General features: G+C 41.4%; 1 protein-coding gene across 1 annotated transcript; it reads left to right on the top strand.

Moving 5' to 3' along the window:
• The first annotated feature begins 431 nt into the window (after nt 1-431).
• Nucleotides 432-12,340, top strand: STEAP1 (STEAP family member 1). Its single transcript, XM_075557616.1, has 5 exons — nt 432-571; nt 5,785-5,887; nt 8,689-9,201; nt 9,785-9,949; nt 11,995-12,340. Exons 2-5 carry the CDS (start codon nt 5,852-5,854, stop codon nt 12,250-12,252), a joined length of 972 nt encoding a protein of 323 aa, XP_075413731.1. The 5' UTR covers nt 432-571; nt 5,785-5,851; the 3' UTR covers nt 12,253-12,340.
• Nucleotides 12,341-22,780: the final 10,440 nt, after the last annotated feature.

Genomic DNA, 22,780 nt, shown 5'->3' with positions numbered 1-22,780 from the left:
ACGACGACGACGACGACGACGACGACGACGACGACGACGACGAAGAAGAAGAAGAAGAAGAAGAAGAAGAAGAAGAAGAAGAAGAAGAAGAAGAAGAAGAAGAAAAGAAAGAGGGGAGAGAGAGAGAAGAAAGAGGAGAAAGGAGAGAAGGGGAGAGAAGGGGGAGGGGAGAGGGGAGAGGAGAGAGAGAAGAGAGGAGAGAGGGGGGAGAGAGAGAAAGGAGGAGAGAGAAGAGAGAGAAAAGAGAGGAGGGAGAGAGAGAGGGGGGAGAGGGGGAGACAGAGAGAGACAGAGAAGAGAGAGAGAACAGGAACCTCAGGTATTGGGGAGGCTCCCCGCCAGGCAGGGGTGGGCGAGGTCAGGAGGAGGGTGGGGCTGCTGCCAAGGAAGGTGGGCGGGGCCCGGCGGCAACGTGGGGAAGCCCAGACTGGCCGGAGGCGGCGGAGGCGCGGCGCGGCGGCCGGGTGCGCTCGGCGGGCTCTGGGCTCCTGCGGCGCGTGGATCTGGCCCCGGGGTCCAGACCGCTGCTGCGGCCAGCCGGGATTTACAGCCGAGGCACACCGGGCAGCGGGTGAGTCCCAGATCGCTTCTGCTCGCAGGTAGCTCCATGCCTCCAGGTGTCCCAGCGAGGCCTTGGGGGGGGGGGGGGGAGCGGGGCTCGGGAAAGCGCGGCTCGCTGCACCCTGTCTGCCCGCTCCCCGCCGAGCGCCGCTGCTGTGGCTGGGCCAGGCTGGGCCAGGGACTCTGAGCCGGCGGCTCCCAAGGAAGCCTTTGCAGGGACAGTAGGCCACGTGTTTGGGTTATTAAATTTGTTCTCAGGTTCTGCCGGCAAGTTGTCCAACTTGGCAAAGTCGTCCCTCGTTGGCATCGCATTGATGAATGATTGGTTCTTCTTGTTTCCAATTGTATGGCTTGGGCTGCGGGTTGTCTAGTAACTGGAGATTTTCATTTTAAGTGCTTGTGAACATTGGTGTACTCGCTGAGGATCTGAATGAGGCTCAAATTGTCCCCAAATAGTCGGTCAAACCTTTAATTTTTTCATGGACCAAATCCACGAGGAGTTTGGAGATAGAAAAATGTATGTAGACTTCCAAATCCCTTCCTCTGTTCTTGTTGTTTTTTTTTTTTAAAAAATCCCTCTGCATCTTGACATTTAATAAAGGACATTCATTTAATACCAATATTCAGCATAGTGGGAAAGCAAGTCTTTAAACAAAACAAAAAAAACATGATGAAGAGAAACTTCTCCCCTTCACATCATTAATTAAATGAGCTAAGGAGTTAAGCAACATGTACTTGAAAATATACAAGGTGTGGAAATGTAGTGCAATGTCATGGATCCCAGTCGTTTGGTTTCCTCATATTGTAAACTCTTGGATAGACACGTGAGTCACTTGGGCTGGGTCAATATTTAGCAGGAAAGCCAGACCATCCATCCTGGTGGAGCAAACAGAACCATCAGACCAGCCTCCTGGAAGCCCTCGCTCCCTTTCAAAGAATGTGGCAGCTTCCTGGTCAACTGACTGGAAGATTTATATCTGCACCCATTCCAGAGGTAGGTGATCCAACAGGATGCGGAAATTCACCAACAATCTTACAGATACTACACACAAGTAACGTTGTGCAGACAAAAATTCAAAAACTGTTACAGGGGTTCTTTGAAAGGGAACAGTCAGAAATTCAAGCTACATCCATGTAAGGGTGTAGAACAACTGCTAAATTGCTGATGCCAGATAGCTCTTGACTGGAAGCCGAGGATACATGAAAGATGTTTCCCTGTGTTTCATTGGCTATGCCAAGACATTCAACTGTGTGGATCATAACCATTGCAGAGAATGAGAATTCAAGAACACATGTTCATGCAGAACCCGTACATAGAACAAGATGAACTTTTTCAAACAGAATAGAGGGAATATGAATGGTTCCATATCAAGAAAGGGATATGTCAGGGTCGTATCCATTCATCAGTCTCTATGTTGATCCAATATTCAGAGGAGTTGAATGGCATCAGGCACTGGAGGAATCCTCTTTAACACCCTGCACTTGACCTAAACTTGCCTGCTGAAAATGAAGATGACCTGAAGCACTCACAGGTAAAGATCAAAAACAGCAGCCTTCACTGTGGATTATCCCCCAAGAATACAACAATCCTCCTAGCTGGGCCCGTACACAGCATCATAATAAACAGAGAAAATAGTTAAGTTCCATAATCAACACTCCCAGCAGCAGCAGTCAAGAAGTCAAATAGCATGTTGCCTTGGGCAATTCCGCTGCAGAAGATCTCCAAAGTGTTAAAAGGCAAAGATGTCACTTTGAGGACTAAGGTCCACATCACCAAAGTCATGGTTTTTACAATCACCTCAGGTGCACAGGAAAGTTGGAAAAACAAAGAAGAAAAACAAAGAAGAATTCATGCCTTGGCAAAGAATATTGACTATACGGTGAACTGCCAGGAGAATAGCAAGTCTTTGGGGCAGAAGTACAGCCAGAATGCTCCTTAGACATGAAGATGGTGAGACTGTGGACACGTAGTCATTAGTGACACGTCCCTGGAGAAGGACACCATGCTTGGCAGCATGAAGTAGAGGGACCTTGAATAGAGGAAGCCTCTCAACCAGTTGGATTGGCCCTGTGGCTGCAGCAATGGACTGAACGTACCCATGATGGTGAGGATGGCACAGGGCCCGTGTTTTGTTGTTGCTTTATAGCGTTTCTGTAAGTCGGAAGCAAGTTGCTAGTGTCTATTACCCAGGTCAGCCATCCTTCTACAGCAAGACAGAACAGTCATGTAAGAAATAGCTAATAAGTTTAGCAATTTTCCTGTTAAATTCTGGAGTTCCTGGCTTCTCAACTGAGTTGCTATCTGTTTCAATTTTTTCCCATGAAGTTATTTTGCTGGAGAACTTAAGTAAATTCTATATCTGGCTAATCTGATGAAAGCAAACATGTTTTCACGGATACTTTCTTTTTCTGGATCCTGGACACAAAACTGACTGTGGACCTCACAGTCAGCAAGCGCCCTCCCAGGCCTGCACTTTTCCATAACCTTGCTCTTCCGTCTTGTCTCCTGACACACACATGAATGGCTAGTGTTCTGGCCACTCTGGCTTCCTACCCAGATTTTGTACCTAGCAGCCCTCACTCTGCAAATACTGTTAACCTACTAGATGCCTCAGGACAAGGCTTAGGCGGAAGGCCCTAAGCTTCCTTTTCCATGCCACTGTCTACAATGTTGTATTCCTTTAGGATCCATTGCACCCCAGTGGAGTTACTTGTGGAACTTCCCTCCTAAACAATGAGGTTTTTGAGAGTGGGCGCTCTGCTCATGTATTCCCACTGCCTAATGTCACTCTCTCACAGTACAGATAATGGATTGACATTGAATAAATGCAGATTTCCTTATCTTTCCCGTCCTACAGCTCACACACACAGTTGGAACAGCCCTCACGACGTAAGGAATTATTCTTGCATCTGAATATAGTAGATGAAAATGCTAGTCCTAGTTGCTCAGTCTCCAAATAACTATATAATGTTGGACAAATTAAAACATGACATGGAATAATGCTTCTTAACAGAAAAATATACTGTTTCCCTAGTACATACATGAGATTTCAAATTTTTCTTTTCCTCCTTGGTGTCTAAATTTAGCATTTGGGGTTATTAATACTTAATGCTGCTCAGAACTCTGAATTACCAATGATGAACACTAACTCTAGCTTAAGCAACAACAACCAAAAAAAAGTGTATTGGTTTGTGTAATTGACAATTTAGAACTTGATTCCAAGGACATTCCATCTACCCATTGCCATAGCGCCCATTCCAACTCATCATGACCCTGTAGGGCAGAGATCTTCCTCATGGAGCTTCCCAGGTTGCAGATCTTTACGAAAGCAGCCGAGCACAGCTCTCCTGTGGAACAGCTGGGGCATTCAAGCACTGACTTTATGATTAATAGTAGTGTGCTTAACCAGCATGCTACCACGGCCACTGCTTTAAGCGATTCTAAATATTCTAAGTATGCCTCCAAGTCTTGTCTGTTCAGTTTGGTTTGGTTTGGTTTGGTTTGGTTTGGTTTGGTTTGGTTTGGTTTGGTTTGCCTTCGATTGTGTTGGCTTTCATCTCTAATCAAAGCCATCTTACAGCATAGAGATAAAGAAGCAAGCCTTGTACCATCACCTCAAAGGAATCTTCAAGATTACTTTCCCTCTCCCACTTCATAGATAAAAAACATCCAAGAGTTTCAGTTAATTCTACTTGAGCTGTGGGCTCATCTCTAAGCCAATTGATGTGATCGGAGAAATTCTTCCAGTTGCCATTTGAATCAGCCCCAACGTGTTGGCAACCTTGTGTATAAGAAAAGAACTGTGTTTCTTAGCATTTTCAGTGGCTAAATTTTTTGGAAGTAGATCACCAGCCTGTCCTCAGGAGCTTCTAAGTGGATTTGAACACCCAACCCTTAGATTAGAAGCTGAGGGCAGTAACTGTAACACCCATGGACCATCTCCAGAGGAGAGGTGTTGGGCAACCTTTCCAAAATATGTGGTCTGGAGGAGATCATTTCCCCAAATGGGGGAAATGTTTTAAATCAATAAGAAGAGTAAGGAACAAATGTAAACAAAGAAAACAATACGTTTTCTCAGCAGAAATGTTCTGAAATTTCAAAATAAGTAACATCTGCAAACGGTTCTAGGAGCACCTCAAGAAAGGGTACTGTTCCCGTGTACCAAGATCACTTCTTTTTATTCTTTGTGAAGATCAAACGTTTAAAATTTGAGCATAAACCTACTCCTGGAGAGAGTGTTTCACTTGAGAAAGTATTACAACGATCTAAAATTTAGAAACATTTGTTATGTGTTCTGTCAACCATATTTCTGGATAGCTAATCTGGTTTCTTATTGAATTTCATGAGTTACATATAAGAAATGTATTCCTTTGGAACTCTATTGAAAAAGAATAAACACAATGATTAACATTGTTATATTGTATGTTTCTCTTCCATAAAATGGTATGCTGAGCCTGGATAAAGAGCCATAAAGGATAAAGGAAAAGATTCCTTTATTTTAGTAAGAAATTTGACAATAATAGTTTCCATGGAATTGGCCAGGAGAGTGGGCAATTGAGCACAACTCAATAATGAGAACAGAAATGGACTAGAAATTCATTAATAAATGAGACCATCTGATTGCACAGTGGGAAAAACTTGTCGTTGGGTACCATCCAGTTGCTTTGGACTCATAAAGACCCTGCGTACAACACAGTGAAACATTGCCTGGCCTTGCAACATCCCCACAGTTGTTAGGTTGAACTCATTGAACTCATCGCTGAAGCCATGGTGTCAGGCCATCTCGTTCAAGATCTCTTTTTCACTCACCCTCTACTTTGCCATGCATGATTTCCTTTCCCATCTCTGCTCCCCACCCCCAACCAAAGCATCTGAATTCTAAATACCTTTGGGAGAATTAGCTTTACTCTTGAGTAACACCTGGAGTTCAGTTCTAAAACAAAAGGCTAGTCCTACCCTTTGAATTGTACATAGACATCCAAATCCTTAATTGCCAAGATTATTGGACAAAGGACTGTTAACATATGGTAACTGATTTGAGACTCTTAAAATGATTACATGAAATATATACTTACTATATACATATAGTCACTATATTTGTATAAAATATTTGAATTGTGCATCATCAGTTAACTCTGTCTTTAAATGAATAAGCTTCCCTATATCATCCCATCAGATTGATATCACAAAAAGAAAAGACTTAAAGATTTTTCTTTCTTAAGGCATCTGAAGCCATTCAGTTTTGCAGACCACTAACTTACAGTTCATCACAATCAAGAACTTTGGAAAATGAAGCCTCAGAGAAATCAAGAAGAAGATCATTTGGTAAAATATTAATTATATCTAAGAATTAAAATCTATACACAAAATTCAAATGCCATTCCATATCTTCTAATGTCCTAAAAGCTACTTGCAGTCTAATGTTCTGCATTACCATTTTGATGGGTGAGGGTCAGTGTGACATATGAGAGAATAGTAGCAGGTGACAGTCAAGAGCTTAGCTGAACGGCCTTGAGTAAGTCACTGAAATCCTGGATCTTAATATATCTAGAAAGTGAAAAAAAATAAACCAGATGATACCAGAATCTTTCTAATTGCCTCTAACATTCTTCGGTTCTGAAAGTTAGGGGGAATTAAAAAGAAGTCCGCAATGACCATGTAACAGTTGTGTAAATAAGCATCCTCCAACCACCGTAAGTATTATGGCAGCTTACCAAGAGACTGGTAATTGGTGAATCACTTGACCACATTCATTTGTTGAATAAGAATCACTTGTTCCTCATTGCCCTACCCCCAGCCTCAATGTTTCTGATGGCAGCATTTCACTGAAAAAGTAATGGAAATGTCCCAAACTCTCTTTACTCTTCTGAATTATCCACATGCAGTTTTAACAGAAAGTTTATTTTAATCTTTTCTTAATAAGAAAAATAATTCAGAAATAATAAGCACATACTCAGTAAAAGAAGTGCATGTCATTTTCATTCTTCAAGTTAGTTGTCATACTTGCTGTTCTATAATTCCTCACCTATAACCAAAAAAACCTGATCCCCAGTTGATTATTATATCAGTTAGCTGTGTTAACGTGCAGACATGATAGACGCTGTACCAAGCTTATCAGTTCCCTCTAGAGCAGTGGTTCTCAACCTGTGGATTGTGACCCTTTGGGGAGTCGAATGACCCTTTCACAGGGGTCGTCCAATTCATAACAGTAGCAAAATTACAGTGATAAAGTAGCAACGAAAATAATTTTATGGTTTGGGGGTCACCACAACACGAGGAACTGTGTGAAAAGGCCGCGGCATGAGGAAGGTTGAGAACCGCTGATCCAGATGGAGTAACTGGAGAAAGCATTGAGTCCAACAGCGATTTATTACTCAAGTAAAATCAAATGGCAAAAGAGATCATTTTTAAACACAGAAAAATTACTGAGAACTCTGTGAATTGAACTTTCTCTGCATAAAATGAGATGAGCAGAGAACCATTAAGATCATTTCAAGCACTAAAAGGTTATCGTGCCGCATAGGTTGTGAGAAGTAGGAAAACAAGAGAGCAAATTTAGTCATAAAGTAGCACACTATGAAACGGTTCTCTATAAGCTCTTATTTTGAGTGTTTGGGAGTTTGTTTTTTATTTACTGCTATGGCAGTTAATTGGGGAACTGACAGATTATTCAATTAAACCATCTTTGAAATTATTGATTATCTAGAAACATAATTGGATGAGGAACTTTTTCCGGGAATATTAGCATCACTGTGAAACTTGAATACTTTTCTAGCCTAACGTAGTGTTGCTCTGAGTCAGGATGGACCCAGTGGAGTGAAGTTGTTGTTTTGTTTGTTGGTTTTTATAGCCTACAGCCTCTATGCTTCCAGGAAGATTAAAATGGACATTCCCTGGTGCTCCCTACCGTCTCAATAAAAAAAGAGAATATTTTGCAGAGATGAGTTATTTGAGGAATATAAAATCAAAGTATAAGACTATATGATGGAAATTACATATTTATATCAATGACTATATTATTCTTGATCCTCTATACTTAAATTAAGAAGTATTTGCTTTTCAAAAAAAAAGAAGTATTTGCTTTTCAAAGCTTTATAGTTTATCCAACACCTATAAAAATATCATAAACACAGCTTCCTAATCTACAACTATTATTTTTTAAGGCATACTAGATGGTCTTTATTGCCTTTTTTTTCCTTTTACTATTTTAAATGGTACTACTGATACTTATAAGGAGTCCTGGTGGCATAGAGGTTCTGTATTGGATTTTTAACCTCAAGGTCAGCATTTCAAAACCACCGGTTGCTTCTCAGAAGAAAGACGAGGCTTTCGACTCCTGTAAAGAGTTATCCTCTTGGAAACCACAGGAGCAGTTCTACCTTGTCCTGTAGGGTTGTTATGAGTCAGAAATGACTCAGTGGCAGTACGTTTTTGGAATGATTCTTATTCCACAATTGAATTTGCTTAAAAAGTGATTGATCCGTTTGCTTGGAGGTGGGTGTATTTCAACCTGTTCATTCTGCTGAAAAAGTATATTTCTACCCCTAATGCACTGAGACAGGATCTACCTCAAGGTCCCAGGGATCTTGCTAAAATGTAGGTCCTGATTCGGGATAGCTGAATAAAACTGATTGGGTTTGAACCCCTACTTTTCTGAATGATCTCTTGGTAAACTACCCTGATACCAATGGGGGGAAAATGCCTGTTTGCAAACTTTACCAGTTAGAATTCTCTTACAAAGGAGAAATAGGAGAGATGGTATAAAAGGAGAAATAGGAGAGATGGTATAAACTTCATGAAGGTGTTTGACGCATGTGCTTCTTAAAGAAAAATTAATGGAAGATTGTGGTAAGCATTCCACAATTCTTCTTCATGTGCTATGTAAATTATATGCCAATAAAACCATTTTTTTCAAAATTCATGGAAAGCCCTAGTGTAGTTCAGTGCATCTTTGATGAGTATTACAAACACTGATGCACCATCTTCAGCTAATCAGTATCCAAGAGAAGGTCAAAAAGACCCTGTTTCAAAAATGTACATAATGATTGAGCAATCAAGAATTAATATACGAGAAACGCCATTGTTTTGTTACATTTCATTTAATCTTTCTTTTCTTTCCATTGTAGACTAAAGACTCCGGAGAGATCAGCATGTTGAAAAGACCTGTGCTTTCGCACTTACACGAAACAACCCATTTTGATGAATTTGATTGTCCCTCAGAGCTTCAGCAAAAACAGGAATTCTTTCCAAAATGGCGACTGCCAGTCAAAATAGCCGCCATCATCTCTTCCCTGACTTTCCTGTACACTCTTTTGAGGGAAGTAATTCATCCTTTAGCAACTGCCCAAAAACAGTATTTTTATAGAATTCCCATCCTGGTCATTAACAAAGTTTTGCCAGTGGTTTCGATCACACTCTTAGCACTGGTTTATTTGCCAGGTGTGCTAGCATCAGTCGTGCAGCTACGTAATGGAACCAAGTATAAGAAATTCCCACGCTGGCTGGATAAGTGGATGCTAAGCAGGAAGCAATTTGGACTTCTCAGTTTCTTTTTTGCTGTTTTGCATGCCATTTATAGCCTGACCTATCCAATGAGGCGATCCTACAGATACAAGTTGCTAAACTGGGCATTTCAACAGGTAAGATGATGATGTTATCAGCGTTACTAAATTTAAGACGGTGCCAACCTAAAAATGTACCTATTCCTTAAATATCACTATATGATAGAAATGAAATCTTTATACTGAAGAGCTACACGAACAGACCCCTGTTGAGACTGTTATGCGAGTACTCTACAGCTATTCATTAGTCATTGGGGTTTGGTTTTGTAGTTTTCCATTGAGGAGTTATTTTTTAAGCTGAAAAAAATAAAGTCCAACTGTTAATAACTTAAATAGTTTATTCATGCTCAAAGCCACATTTCTGCCACTTACACAGGCTTGCTTTAAAACATGTACCAGGTAAACCTTCAAATAATTATCATATAAAACAGTAAAATCAGATTACATAAATGTTGCATTAGCAAAAAGTAATAAGCCATGTGCCATTTCTCTCAGAGGATGAAAAAAAATCACAAATGGGTGGAGATGCCTAGTGATCAGGGCTTCTATGTTATACAAAAAAAGTAATTAAAAGGGAATTAAATTAAGAAGGAATTAAAAAGACTAAAATGCAGAGAATGTGGTATTAGCATTCCTTTTCTCTCTTTTCATCCGCTGGTAGGTACAACAAAATAGAGAAGACGCCTGGATTGAGCATGATGTTTGGAGAATGGAAATTTATGTGTCTCTAGGAATTATGGGACTTGCACTACTTGCTCTGTTGGCTGTGACATCTTTACCATCAGTGAGCGATTCTTTGACTTGGAGAGAATTTCATTATATCCAGGTAAACACTGTGCTAGATCATACCAAGGACTCAAATAGAAAATAAATGTTTAGAAAATGATGGTGGCAACATACATACAAATGTGTTTGATACAATTGATATATGAATTGTTATAAGAGCCCCCAATAAAGTGATCTTAAAAAACAAACAGAAACAAAATAGTTGAATGTAACTGATTTATAATACAAATTTTTAACTAAAAATCCTACATTTGTTCTAATTAATAATGTCCTCTTCTATATTTTACCTTATTGCTTTAAATATGAAAAGTGTTTTCTAAGGATAGAAGGCTGTTCTCAGAAAACATTCTAACATTTGAATCTTCTTAGTTTTTGTTCAATTTTATACCAATTTAATAACAACAAATAGAATGTTTTAAGAATCCGTGATTGGTTAGCTCACAGGGAAAAATACCCTTTTATCTATTCCCTAACTTTATTCATTCTTTTAAAATTACACAGTTTTGTATCTAGAAAAAGCATTTCTCCTTGAAACAAGGAGCCTTGGCAAACCAAAAAAAAAGTTATTCTAATTTTAAAGGCTTCTTTTTCCGAATTGCATTTTATGTAACTTGTTCCATTGAAGGTTCTAACTATTATTGGAATTCAAAAGCTAACTCGGATTTATTGATGTTGAGCAATTTATGGTTAAATATTAAAACTACCCCCAAGGAGAGCAACCTGCCAGAGTTCGTGAGATAATCCAGGTAATCTAAGAGCATCTGATGTCTCCATCCGGATTATGCCAACATGACTTAGAAAAGATGCCACGTTATTTTTAAATCATTTTATTGGGAACTCATACATCTCTTATCACAATATATCCATCCATTGTGCCAGGCACATTTGTACATTTGTTGCTGTCATTATTTTCAAAACATTTTCTACTTGAGCCCTTGAAGCACACACAATATTTACAGATACTGTAGACTTGGCCTGATAGCTCTTGGAGTTTTTGTACCTCATTATATAGTTTTCTTCTTATATTCTCTGCCATCATAGATATGCTGAGCACTACCTTTCAGATTTAATGCGAACTCAGAATAATGCATCTTGACAATTGAGTCCATTCTACTATGTCCCCATAATAAATACACCATACACATTTGGCAAAAGTAATCTTCAACCAAACCCATTAAGAATCTGTGGATTCACATAAAAATATAGACTGAATTATTTTATTGTATTTATTTGAGTTTGAGAGTGCTATTGATTAATTGTGAATTGGAGTCATTCTGACAGACTGTCATCCTGACATGACTGCCCACTTACAGCAAAGTGAATAAAAGTCCAGTCACTCAGGGGACCTACATGTTACCTTGTTAGGATGCCATGGATTACATAGGTGAACAACTCTTTTTAAGCAACTTTATCTGGAAAGTGCCCAAGCATCACTACAGCTGAAATTTTTCTTCACATCTCCAGATCTATTTTGTTCAAATGTTAATATATTTTGTGGTATTGTCTCATTTTATCAAGATGTTTGACTTTTTTAACACATAGGCCAGGCAAAATGAGAGTCGGTTACTTTTGCTGTCTTCATAATCGATAAAGATAATTGGAGCCAAATCGATTTTTACAAGGGTCTTTAGTCAACCCACCAGCACTGACTGAGCACGAAAAGGTGCCTACCATTCTGCTGATTCTGAAAGAGACTGATGACTAAGCCATCGTCCCTAACTCTAGATGTCAGAATTAAAGCAAATGCACAAGAGACAAAGCACTCTGACTGTCGTGAGAGAGATGAGCAATGTGGTGGACAAAAGAGGACGGACTTGTTCATCAGTTGAGGCAGGGGGAGGAAGGTCACAGATGTTTCCATTTAGGTAGCCTGGAGACAAGGACGTTGCCCGAAAGTGAGAGCATGTGGAAAGAGTGTAAATATAGGAATGAACATTGGTGATAAAGCGCGGTAGGGGGAAGAAAAAACAAGATGAGTGAAAGCATTTTCAAACAACAACAGATCTAGAGAAAGTAATATGAATGAAACAATCTTCATCAAGCTAATCTTACACTCTCTTTCTTTTTCTTTTGTATTATTTGCAGAGCAAGCTAGGAATGATTTCCCTTCTGCTGGGCACAATCCATGCATTGATCTTTGCCTGGAATAAGTGGGTAGATATAAAGCAATTTGTGTGGTACACACCTCCAACTTTTCTGATAGCAGTTGTCCTTCCAATTGTTGTCCTGATGTGTAAAGCCGTACTATTCCTGCCATGCCTGAGGAAGAAGATCCTGAAGATTAGACACGGTTGGGAAGATGCCACCAAAGTTAACAAAACTGAGATGTCTTACCAACTGTAGAGTTAATATGTTTACATAATTGGTTCAATATTGATATATTTTATCATAGAACACTGTAAAATGTATTTGTTTAATAAAAACAACCATGGGGGCTTTTAAGTATTTTTTTTTTTTTCACAAAAGAAAAGCTTGTAGTTAGTTCAAGGATCGTTTGCTGGCCCTTAGGAGCGTTTTCCAGTCCAGTCTGTTGGGGCACCACGCCCTGGCCCCAAAGTCCACTTTCAGCATTCCCTGGGGACCTTGCCACTCCATTCCCTGGCTGTTCTGCTGCACTTGCACTCCCCCAGTGCTTTGCCTCGGTGTGGTGGGATCAGGTCAGGTGCAATTCCCACACTGTGTCTCCGGTGCAGTCCCCTGTATCGCCCTTAGTCACTGAGGGGCATCATGTCTCATAGTGGGGCCAGCCATGTTGTTCTCTCTGTGTAATGAGTATATATATGTACAGTTGAATCCCTGACCTCAACACTACTCCATTCTAGGGGAGCGTCAACATGCAAAGCAGTCAAGTTCCGAATCAATTTTCCCATCAGAAATAACTGAAAATGAATTAATCCATTCTCAACCACCAAGTTTTTACCCTACCCTTGTCTTTTTACACAAAACATTACACAGACATTTCAAAGTAAATAAGTTCAGAGTTAAAGAATATAATTTAAATAAGAAACACAACATTTTAAAAGTTTTTAACAACTACAGTATGGCCCATACCTTGAGACTGCTGAGGATCTGGATCTGTGGGCACGGATGTGGAGAGGAGAGACGGAGAGAGAGTCATTGTTTGGAAGGGGATCGCCTAAAATCAACCGGGAGCTGCTTTTCACGAGCGGTCTCCCTTCTTTCAGTAGGACCTGGCTGGCTTTCTCTAAAAAAAACCTGACTCGTGGTCTGCTGTGGGCGGTTCCTTAACTGCTTTCTAAAAGGGTTTACGAAGTTATCGGCAACAATATCGATAACATGGTTAACCAGTTCCTTATTGTGATGATTCTTTTCAAAGATATCTTTCTTAGAACCCATATTTTTATCTAAAAACAGCACAAAAGCCACAAAAACTAAGAAAATTACAACAAAGCGCTTGGAGCACAGCTGCAAAAGGTTTAAACAATGCCAATTAACACTGAGTGACAACACGTGAGCTGCTTTTGTTTACAGAAATCACAGGCGTGTGGGGTTGGATTCCAATGTTCTTGTCGAGCTCTGAGTCAACATTTTCTCAACATTTCACGTCAAAATCCAAATTCTGTCGAGTACTGATGTGGTCAATTACCAGGGTTCTACTGTAGTTCCTCCCGTGAATCTCAAAAAAATTACTGTTCCTTGTCACATTATACTGTGTTCCTTAAAGCCGAACAATCACAATCAGAAGCTTTCACAGGACAGCCACAGCTCATTCGTCAGAGTGCATGGTATAATCAATAATAAAAGGCCTTGAAAGACTAGGCCTTGCCACCCCTTGCACAAATACCGTGATGTATTTAGATTGTTGTTAAAACACACACAATATTCATTTTCCTAGAACAAAGTTTTATCCATGGAACAGAGATTGTGTCTAAAGCAGCAAAGCAATAGCAGGTATACATGGTGAAATAAAATGAAATGTAGCCTATCAAAGAGAAGGTAAATCACTTGTGTACTGCTCAATGCATTGGAGAAAGCATGTCATGAACCAACTCCTCAAAGAGTAAGCTGTGCACTGGCTATCTCAGTACACCGAGAAACTTGAATGAACTTGTGAGGTTTTTCATAAATTACCAGAGTAACTACAAGCATTTCCTTTCATACAGGTAAGCCATGTATGAAGCTCATGCTAACGTGTAAACTAGGAAACACTGGGTGAAGTCCAGATTTTTCCTTTTTTTTTTTTCCACTTCATTAAAAAGAGAGCACTGCCGTTGGTTCCATTCCGTCGGACATGGAACCAAGCAGCTCATATGGGCTCACTAGTGACAGTAAAGAACAGCGTTGGACGACTGCTTAAGGCTGCTGAGACTCTAAATCTTTACAGGAGCAGACAGCCTCCCTGGAGTGGCTGTTGGATATTGGGCTTCAACTGCTAACCTTATGGTTAACTCAACCCTCAGCCCACTACAGCACCAGGATTCTTTTTACCCTTCATATTGTGTATGTGTGCATGTGTGTGAAGCAGCATTAGATGTTGTGTAGTCGGTTCCAACTCACAGTGGCCCTACACACAACAGAAAAACACCGCCCAGGCCTGTGCCATGTTCACAGCTGTTATGTTTGCACCCATTGTTGCAGCCACTATGACAGTCCATCTCGCTGGAGGTCCTCGCTTTGTCCTGAGGCTCCAGTTTGCCAAAGAATGACGTCTTTCCCTGAGACTGCTGCTTTCCAATATCATGTCCAAAGTACGTGAGATGAAGTCTTGCCATTCTCACTTCTAAGAAGCCTTTGGCTGTCTCTCTTCCAAGACAGATCTGTTCTTTTCCTTGCAGCGCCCGGTCCAGTCAATAGTTTTGGCCAACACCATGATTCAAATGTAACGTGGAGAGTAAAGGTAAACAATAATGTGGGGGAGAAAGAAATGAATGTATATTCTAGAAACAAACCTTCATAGACAAAATACTGATCAATATCCAGATATTTCCACAGATACTGTCATGGGAAGTATAGAAACAGTAGACAAGAGCTTAGCCATTTGAATCAGATACATGTGAAATTGACTCGTCCTACTGTTTCAAGTTTATACCCCCCAGACAGTTACATAAACTCTCTTTGCCTCGCTTTTCTTAGCCGTAAAAGTGAAATAAAATGACTACTTACCTTACGTCTTCCTAGGGTTTAAATGACATGATCCATTTAAAGTGCTTCGCACAGTACCTGACAAACAGTAAGGGTTCGATAAATAGCAGCGATCAACACATATGAGTGCCCTGCTCTTCATGATCATCACCACCACTGCCTGTGGAGGCCTTATCCACCAACTCCCCACTTTTCAAGTCTCACATTACCCAACATTTTACATTGATGGTAATAAAATATCTACTCTCCACTGTTGTGCATTAACTGTGCACATTTGGCAGTAATGAACCCCAAGGTCCAAGGCAAGAGTAGCGCTAGCCACAAAGTGTCTTTTTAACTGCCCCTGTAAAGACCCCCCATTTTGTGATCTGATCTGGTCATCCTACATTTTTTTAGTAATCTTCATATAACGATGAGGTCTTCATAGGAAACATCTCAATATGTGAAAAGGTTGTAGAGAAATTGAAGCCTATGTTCAGTCCCACATACCGGGACCAAAACACATTGCCCAAAACTAATTCCAATAGAACTGCCAGATAGGTTTCCAAGTCTATACTATTTACAGAAGCAGATGACCACGTGTTTCTCCTGGGGGGTGGATTCAAACTTCCAACCTTTACTTATCAGCAAAGCACTGACCCACTGTGCCACCTGGTCTCGTTATATCAGGGCAAACCAAAAATAGAGCCCAGTGTCAGAGTCACTTCCAACTCCTAGTGACCAGGAGGTCTTCCCATCACCTAACATCTCCTAGCATGTCACCTGAATCCCAAAGAGCGATCACCAGTGGCGGGGGGGGGGGGGGGGGGGGAGGGGTGGGGGGGGAGGAGACAAAGGAATTTATTACAATAGTGGTCACCATAGTGTCAGCATTTCCAGATTGGCTCCCCAACCCTAATAGCTGACAAGCAAGAAGAGAGGAACAAATTCAAACACTGTGGGTTGCGTCATAGGAAAAGAATCCCTAATGTACAGAATCCAAATGTTTCATGCGGCAGGAAGCACGCCTGCCCTTTGCTCAGAGGGAAGTATTACCTGCCTGACCTTTGCAACAAGGAAAAACACCATCTCCCAGTCTGTTAGCAAACTTGCTCTTTGCTTGAAAGAGCAACACAATCTGTGTTTTCCAACTTCCTTCACTTTAAGACACAACCTAAAAATTAGTCCAGCGCAAAGGCAGCCATCATTTCTGCTCCCAAGATAAGCAGAAATACGAAAGACTCATAAAAAATGGTCTCTGAACAATGGAGATTAAGAATGCATGGGTCTCACTAAGGAAGTACATATATACATACACATATATAAAATACTCTTTAAGGATTATTTATTATTTTTAATAATGCTCTTTAAGGTATTGAGAAAGTTATACATGGAAATTCAAACATGTATAGAGTGCTAAAGGCTGATGACATGAAGTAATGATCTTGAAATAATTTGCCTAGCTAAAAATAAGTGCCTGTTATGTACCAAATAGTCCTGGGAGCATAGTGGGTTACACTGAGCTGCTAACCACAAGGTCAGCATTTCAAAACCACCAGCTGCTCCTCAGGACAAAGATGAGGCTGTTTACTCCCATAAAGGTTTAAAGCCTTACTTCAAAGTTCCACTCGGTTGCTATGAGTTGGAATTGACTCGGTGGCAGTTAGTTTATTATGTACTATGCACTTTCATAGGTTATACATATAGCTGTGTAAAGTCAGAAATCCCTTTGAGAATCTCCGAGCTTATAGTCAGGGTAACATACATATAAGCAGTTAAAATACAGTGTGATATTTCAGGAAAAGAGCATGAGGGCATTTGCAGGGGATAAGAATTCTTCTACATCTTATTTGTGTGGCACTTACGTAAGTGCTATATCCACAGTCGTAAAAACACCCAAGAAGGGTATATTTTATTTTATGTCAGGCACACCAAGTAAGCAATACATCGTGTGCTGTGTGACAGTGACGCCACAGAAAGGAGCAGGCCAAGACGAAGCAAACACCGGGAAACGTGCTGAAGGAAACAGCACCGGAGCCAGGATCTGAAGGCGGGAGGACAGAGCCTTACAGAGGACGGTATAAACTCGGTATTTATTCAGAGGAAAGAGAAAACACATGGGTCTCTGGACAATGGAAGGAAGCATTTCTATGTCGAAGGACCACGTCAGAAAGGTTTGCAGCTGATCCAGAAAAAGAGACTGACCTGGGTACTGAAAGATAAGTTACAGTCCTTCAGATGAGAAGGTAGTAGGTAGCATAGTGACTGCTGGTCAGTGGTGTGATGGGATGGGTGGGAGGGACTAGTTCAGAATGGCTAGACTGGAGTCCGTGTCAGGAATACAGGAAGGGGCCCAAAGCAGGCAGATCAGCATGCTCACTGTAGCACATGAAACCATGTGGACTTTCTCCCTCAGAGAGTGAAGAAGCCACTAAAAAACTTCAAACAGGGGCTTGATAAGATCAGGTTTGCATGTACAAAGAACTAGCTGTAGATTATCTAGGAGAAGGATTTGATGTCCTGGGGCAGAGTAAAGGCGCCCTGGAAAGCTCAGAGACATTCCATGACAAAGGTCCTGAGCTCCAAAGGCAGGTTGTCACAGTTGAGAATGGATAGAAAAGGAGCGCTAACAAGGAGCAATAAACCCCCCAGGACTTTGGGCTAGAATGTGAGGCTTCAGGGAGAGGAAGGCGTGGAGGATGACTCCCAGAATGTGTCTTCTGTTTGTTTTTAATTAAAGCAAAAATGAATCGTATTGCTGTAATTTGCATGCTGTTCACAATCATCTCCACTGCTAAGGGATGCAGTGTGTGTTTCAGAGTGCACAAGCACAACTATGAAAGGCTGTGGGAAGGAAAAGAAAGGTTCTCTCCTGGTGCTTAAAAGGTGATTTGTCCAGAAAGTTCTGATATGTTTGACTCGGCCATGGAAGACAAACACCGTCAAACGCTGTTGGCCAGGAGCCAAGGCCTTCCCCAAACTAAGCATGCCCTTCTTGCTCAAAATTAGTCCACGTGTTATTCCTATTGCTACAGAGTCAACTGCTTCTCATGGAGCTCCGATTGGACCGAGTGAAACGGCCCCAAAGGGTCCCTAGGCTGTAATCGTCACAGGAGCAGACGGTCACAGCTTTCTCCTGTGCATGCTGGTGGATTCAAAACACTGACCTGTTAGCATCCCAGTGCTTTAACCACTGTACCACCAGAGCTAGACCGGGGATTTGTTTTCTTTAAGCATTTGCTCTATAGTGATCTTACCAGGGGGTAGCTGGGGGTATATTTTTATTATTTCAGTAATTAGTTATATCGAACGTTTTAAGACAATAAGAATTTTATAATTCTGATCTCATTTTCAGACCATGGATCACATGTCAAAGGAAGCCTAGAAGAAACTACAGAAATCTGCAAAAAAAAGGAAACACACAAATCAATAACAAAAATGCATCCTTTTCATTGGTAACATTCGCTAGGTTGTTCTTCTTTTGACATGCACAAGGATGCTACATTTCCTTTCACTGAAAACTAATTTTAAAGTAAAAGTCTTAGCTAGAAAGTGTCCAGTTTGAATTTAATGTGGAATTTTACCTGGTTAATTAGAAATCCTCTTCCTTCTAGGCAATTTTTCCAGGTGTTTTCAAAAGGCCCTTTGAAGGAATAACAAAGTATCCAATCCTTTAGTTATTAAAATAATCCCATGTTTGACTAAATTAATAAATCACTGACTCATGATAATTATATATGACCCGAGGCTAAAGTCCAGCACCTTCATCTTCTCGGCTAATTATACTTCTTTAGCTAGCTGGGTCTTCCTCACATAACCTGCCAATGAGCATGTGATATTCCTGGAATCATTCATGGATGCCCATCTAAACTGTGCCAAGGACAGTTGCCAGTTCATGCAGCTATAAAGTGACTGAATTTGAAGTGCCTGATTAAGTTACCTGAGCTCTCTAATCCTTGCCCAGAGCTATGGCCCCACGGAAATCAGGTCACCCTCAACAAATCTGTTGCATTTCTATTGGTGCCAAAATTGTAATAGTACGGAGCTGCAGAGAGATGGTGCGGTACGATAGCCAAGCTGAGAGAGAGTAAAGACCTCCCTCCAGTAAGTTCTGTTAGCACTCGAATTATCACAGAAAGCCCCCAAACAACATCCGAAATCAGAAAGGGAGCCGCACCCCCGCCACCATGATGGTTGCTACGGGGACTCTGAAACGGGTTCCTGGACTTCCAGTGTGGCCTTTTCTCTAATTCATCGCTCGGCTTTCGTGTGCATATGAGGCGACTGAAGAGGCCAGAGTTTGGGGTAGGTTGATCTTAGTCTTCTTTTCTTTATGACATTTTAGAGAGGTTCTTTGTATCAGATTTCCCCAATGCAATGTGGGAATATGTTTTTGACTTCTTGGCTACTTTTTTCATGGATTTTTTTATAGATCCAAAATAAAATAAAATCCTTGGCAATCTGGGTATTTTATCCATTTATCATGGTGCTCTTTATTGGTCCTGTTGTCGTGGTTTTTGTATTCTTTGTGTTGAGATGCAATCCATACTGAGGACTGTTTCGATCTTTATCAATACGTATTTCACGTCCTCTTGCCTTTCGGCAACCAACGCGGTGTCACCTACTGTAAAAGCTCTATGTGGGTGGTAGTTGATGCCCTTTAAGCTTTGAAAAGGGGCAAGAAGAGAATCACCATCAGCATCAGCCCAAGGTTGATTCCTGTAAGTTGGACGTTAGACATGACTGTGACCTCTGACCTTTTCCCCTATTTTGACCCCCACCATCCTTCCCATGCTACTATCTACTTCTCTGCTTGTTACAGTAACTCACTGAAATGGCCACACAGAACTCAGAGGTTTATTATATATATAGTTTATTATAGGGAAGTAAAATAGTTAAGGTTTATTGTGCCAACCTGGCCATTTAACATATGTGGGGTTAATTGAAAGGTGGAGAGATAAATGACTCGGTGAGCCTCACCTTTCTAGTTCTCGGGTCTCTTGCTTTGCGATGGTCAGACTAGGGTGCAGCGTCCTTAGCCAGTTCCCTGTTTCAGCTGGCAAGGCTCACTTCCTGCAAGACATCCCCGAGGAGAAGCCACATGGACCTACCCTGATGCAGCTCTGGGTACTGGAGATGCCTCACATGGAGACCCCAGTCAGCGCTGAGATGCTTACACTGCTACTGGATTCAAAGTCTTTCTACCCACTGGCCTGTGGTCCTCCTGTATTCAGCATCATTGTGTGTGTTTTGTGAGTTTGAGGAGGACTTTGTGGATTGGTGTAAGACATATGGGCTATGTCGGACTTATAAGCTTGGACTGGACTGAGTGGGGATGCTTTCTAAATGTACACTTACCCTATATATAAAACTCTCTCATACATACATGAATTTCTGTGGATTTGTTTCTCTAGTTTACTCAGACTAACACGGGAAGTAACAGGTTATAATTTAGTATCAGGAATGCTCATGATACAGTTCATTGATCAGGGCAGCCTCTTTTCAGGCATGCCCTCAGAAACACCTCTTTCTAGCCTTTGATCTCTCTCAGTCCCACAACCCCTTGGTCTCTGTCCTGCTTTGGAAAGTGTTACAAAGTTCTTTTAGGTCTGCCCATTGTGTGTGCCAAGCCACCCTGCCTCATTCCTTCTACATTTTACTCTCGTTGGCAACCCTAGCTCCCCAGGTAAATATTGGAGACCAGCCCTCTGCCATCAAGGCTTCTACCTAAAGGCACTCAGCTCCCTCAGTCTGTGGGCTGGGAAATTCCCCTCTCTCTCGTGCATGGTCTGCTACTCTGCTGCCACCATTTCTTTCCCACTGCTTCTCAACATCTCTTACCATCTCTGCCTCCAGGACGAATGAGGCTCCTCAACTCAGGGATCTTGGGCTACCACATTAGAACAAACCGACAGACAAGCAGTCATCCCCAGACTACACTACGTAAAACAGCTTTCTTCCTCCACAACTCCCTATCCTTTTCATTGTATGGAACTTATTGCTATGGCATAGGGGTTACACATTGGTCTGTCAACTATAAGGTCAGCAGTTCAAAACCACCAGCTGCTCTGCAGGAGAAAGAAGAGGTTTCTAGTTCCATAAAGATTTATAGTCTCAGAAACTCAATTGGGCAGTTCTACCCTGTCCTATAGGGTCTATATGAGTCAGTATTGACTCGGTGGCAATGAATTGGGAATTTTTGGTCTATTGCTATGAGATAATCTATCTTATATTTAGTGGGTTGGCATTTGTCTAGTTGTAGTTCACCCACTCATCAGTACAGAAACTTTGTCTTGTTCAAGATCCAGAAAACTGCCTGTGATATAGTCCAAAAAATTCATTGCCATTGAGTCCATTCCTACTCATAAAAACCCTATAGGACAGAGTAGAATTGACTGTATTTTCCAAGACGGTAAATCTTTATGGAAGTAAACCCTTCATCATTCTCCTTTGGAGTCGCTGCTTGTTTCAAACTGTTGACCTTGCAGTTAGCAACCCCATGATGTAGTTCATTAAGTTCAATAAATACTTACCGAATGAACGCATAAATGAATGAGAATCATAGTTATGTTATATAAACGGTTGAGAAAATGCTGATTAGAAAGCAAACATTATTCAGATCATTGGTATGATACGCATGATCAAAGTATGGTAGTCTACATACCAGCAGTTTTAGCTTTACCAGAAGCTTGTTAGAAATGTAAATGATCTTTATCGCCCTGTTACTGTCTTTTTGGGATTGCTTATCCTGCCGACCTTATATATATAGGCAGACACCAAAAGAAAAAGAAAAGAAAATGGGGTGGGGGGCAGGCACAAAACAGTTCCAAGTCTGAAAACACAGGGCATCCAGGGCGGATTATCCCTTCGGGACCAGTGGTGAGAGTGGTGATACCAGGTGGGTGGAGGGAGGGTGGGGTAGAAAGGGGGAACCGATTACAAGGATCTACATATAACCTCCTCCCTGGGGGACGGACAACAGAAAAGTGGGTGAAGGGAGACATTGGACAATGTAAGATATGACAAAATAATAATTTATAAATTATCTAGGGTTAATGAGGGAGGGAGGGGAAAAAATGAGGAGCTGATGCCAGGGGCTTAAGTGGAGAGCAAATGTTTTGAGAATGATGAGGGCAATGAATGTACAAATGTGCTTTACACAATTGATGTATGGATGTATGATGATAAGAGTTGTATGAGCCCCAATAAAATGACTTTTTAATTGAAAGAAAAAAAAGAAATAATAGTTGGCAGAAGGGCTCAGAAAAAGAAAAGGGAAAATAATCTTGCTTCTGACATAAGAAAAAAAACTAAACAACAACAGTTCCAAGTGTAACTGGTGGCCTGACCCACAGTAGCTGAGTATCCCTGTTAAATAGCGAGCAGGCTCTGTTACAGGCCGTCAGCTGATGCCCTTTCCTTTCAGGGTCCATATCCCATGGCCCTGACGGCATTTACACGCTTTCCGTCCCAAGCGTCCGTGACTGAGGGCATGCCTTCTACAAGAACCCACAGCTCGTTCTACAGCCAAGGGTGGAGCAGTCCAGTGCCCCACCCACCACCCCGTTACAGCTTTCCACTTCCAGTGTGGGCCCCTTGTAAAGGCCAACCAATTAGCTCAGATGAGGTGCCAGGCGCTGCCTCCCCCTCCCTTCCTGAGTCAAAAGTCTAAAATCACGATTCCGCGGGGATTTCATAACTGCTCCCATTGCTGGTCTGTTGCACTCTCCTCTTGTTTGAACAGCCACACGCCCCAAACGGTATCCTCGGTGTTGTCCTCTGAAGTGCC

This window comes from Tenrec ecaudatus, chromosome 9 (genome assembly GCF_050624435.1).
Source record: "Tenrec ecaudatus isolate mTenEca1 chromosome 9, mTenEca1.hap1, whole genome shotgun sequence".
In the NCBI taxonomy this organism is placed as follows: Eukaryota; Metazoa; Chordata; class Mammalia; order Afrosoricida; family Tenrecidae; genus Tenrec; species Tenrec ecaudatus.
This window is presented reverse-complemented; position numbering and strand designations above follow the sequence as displayed.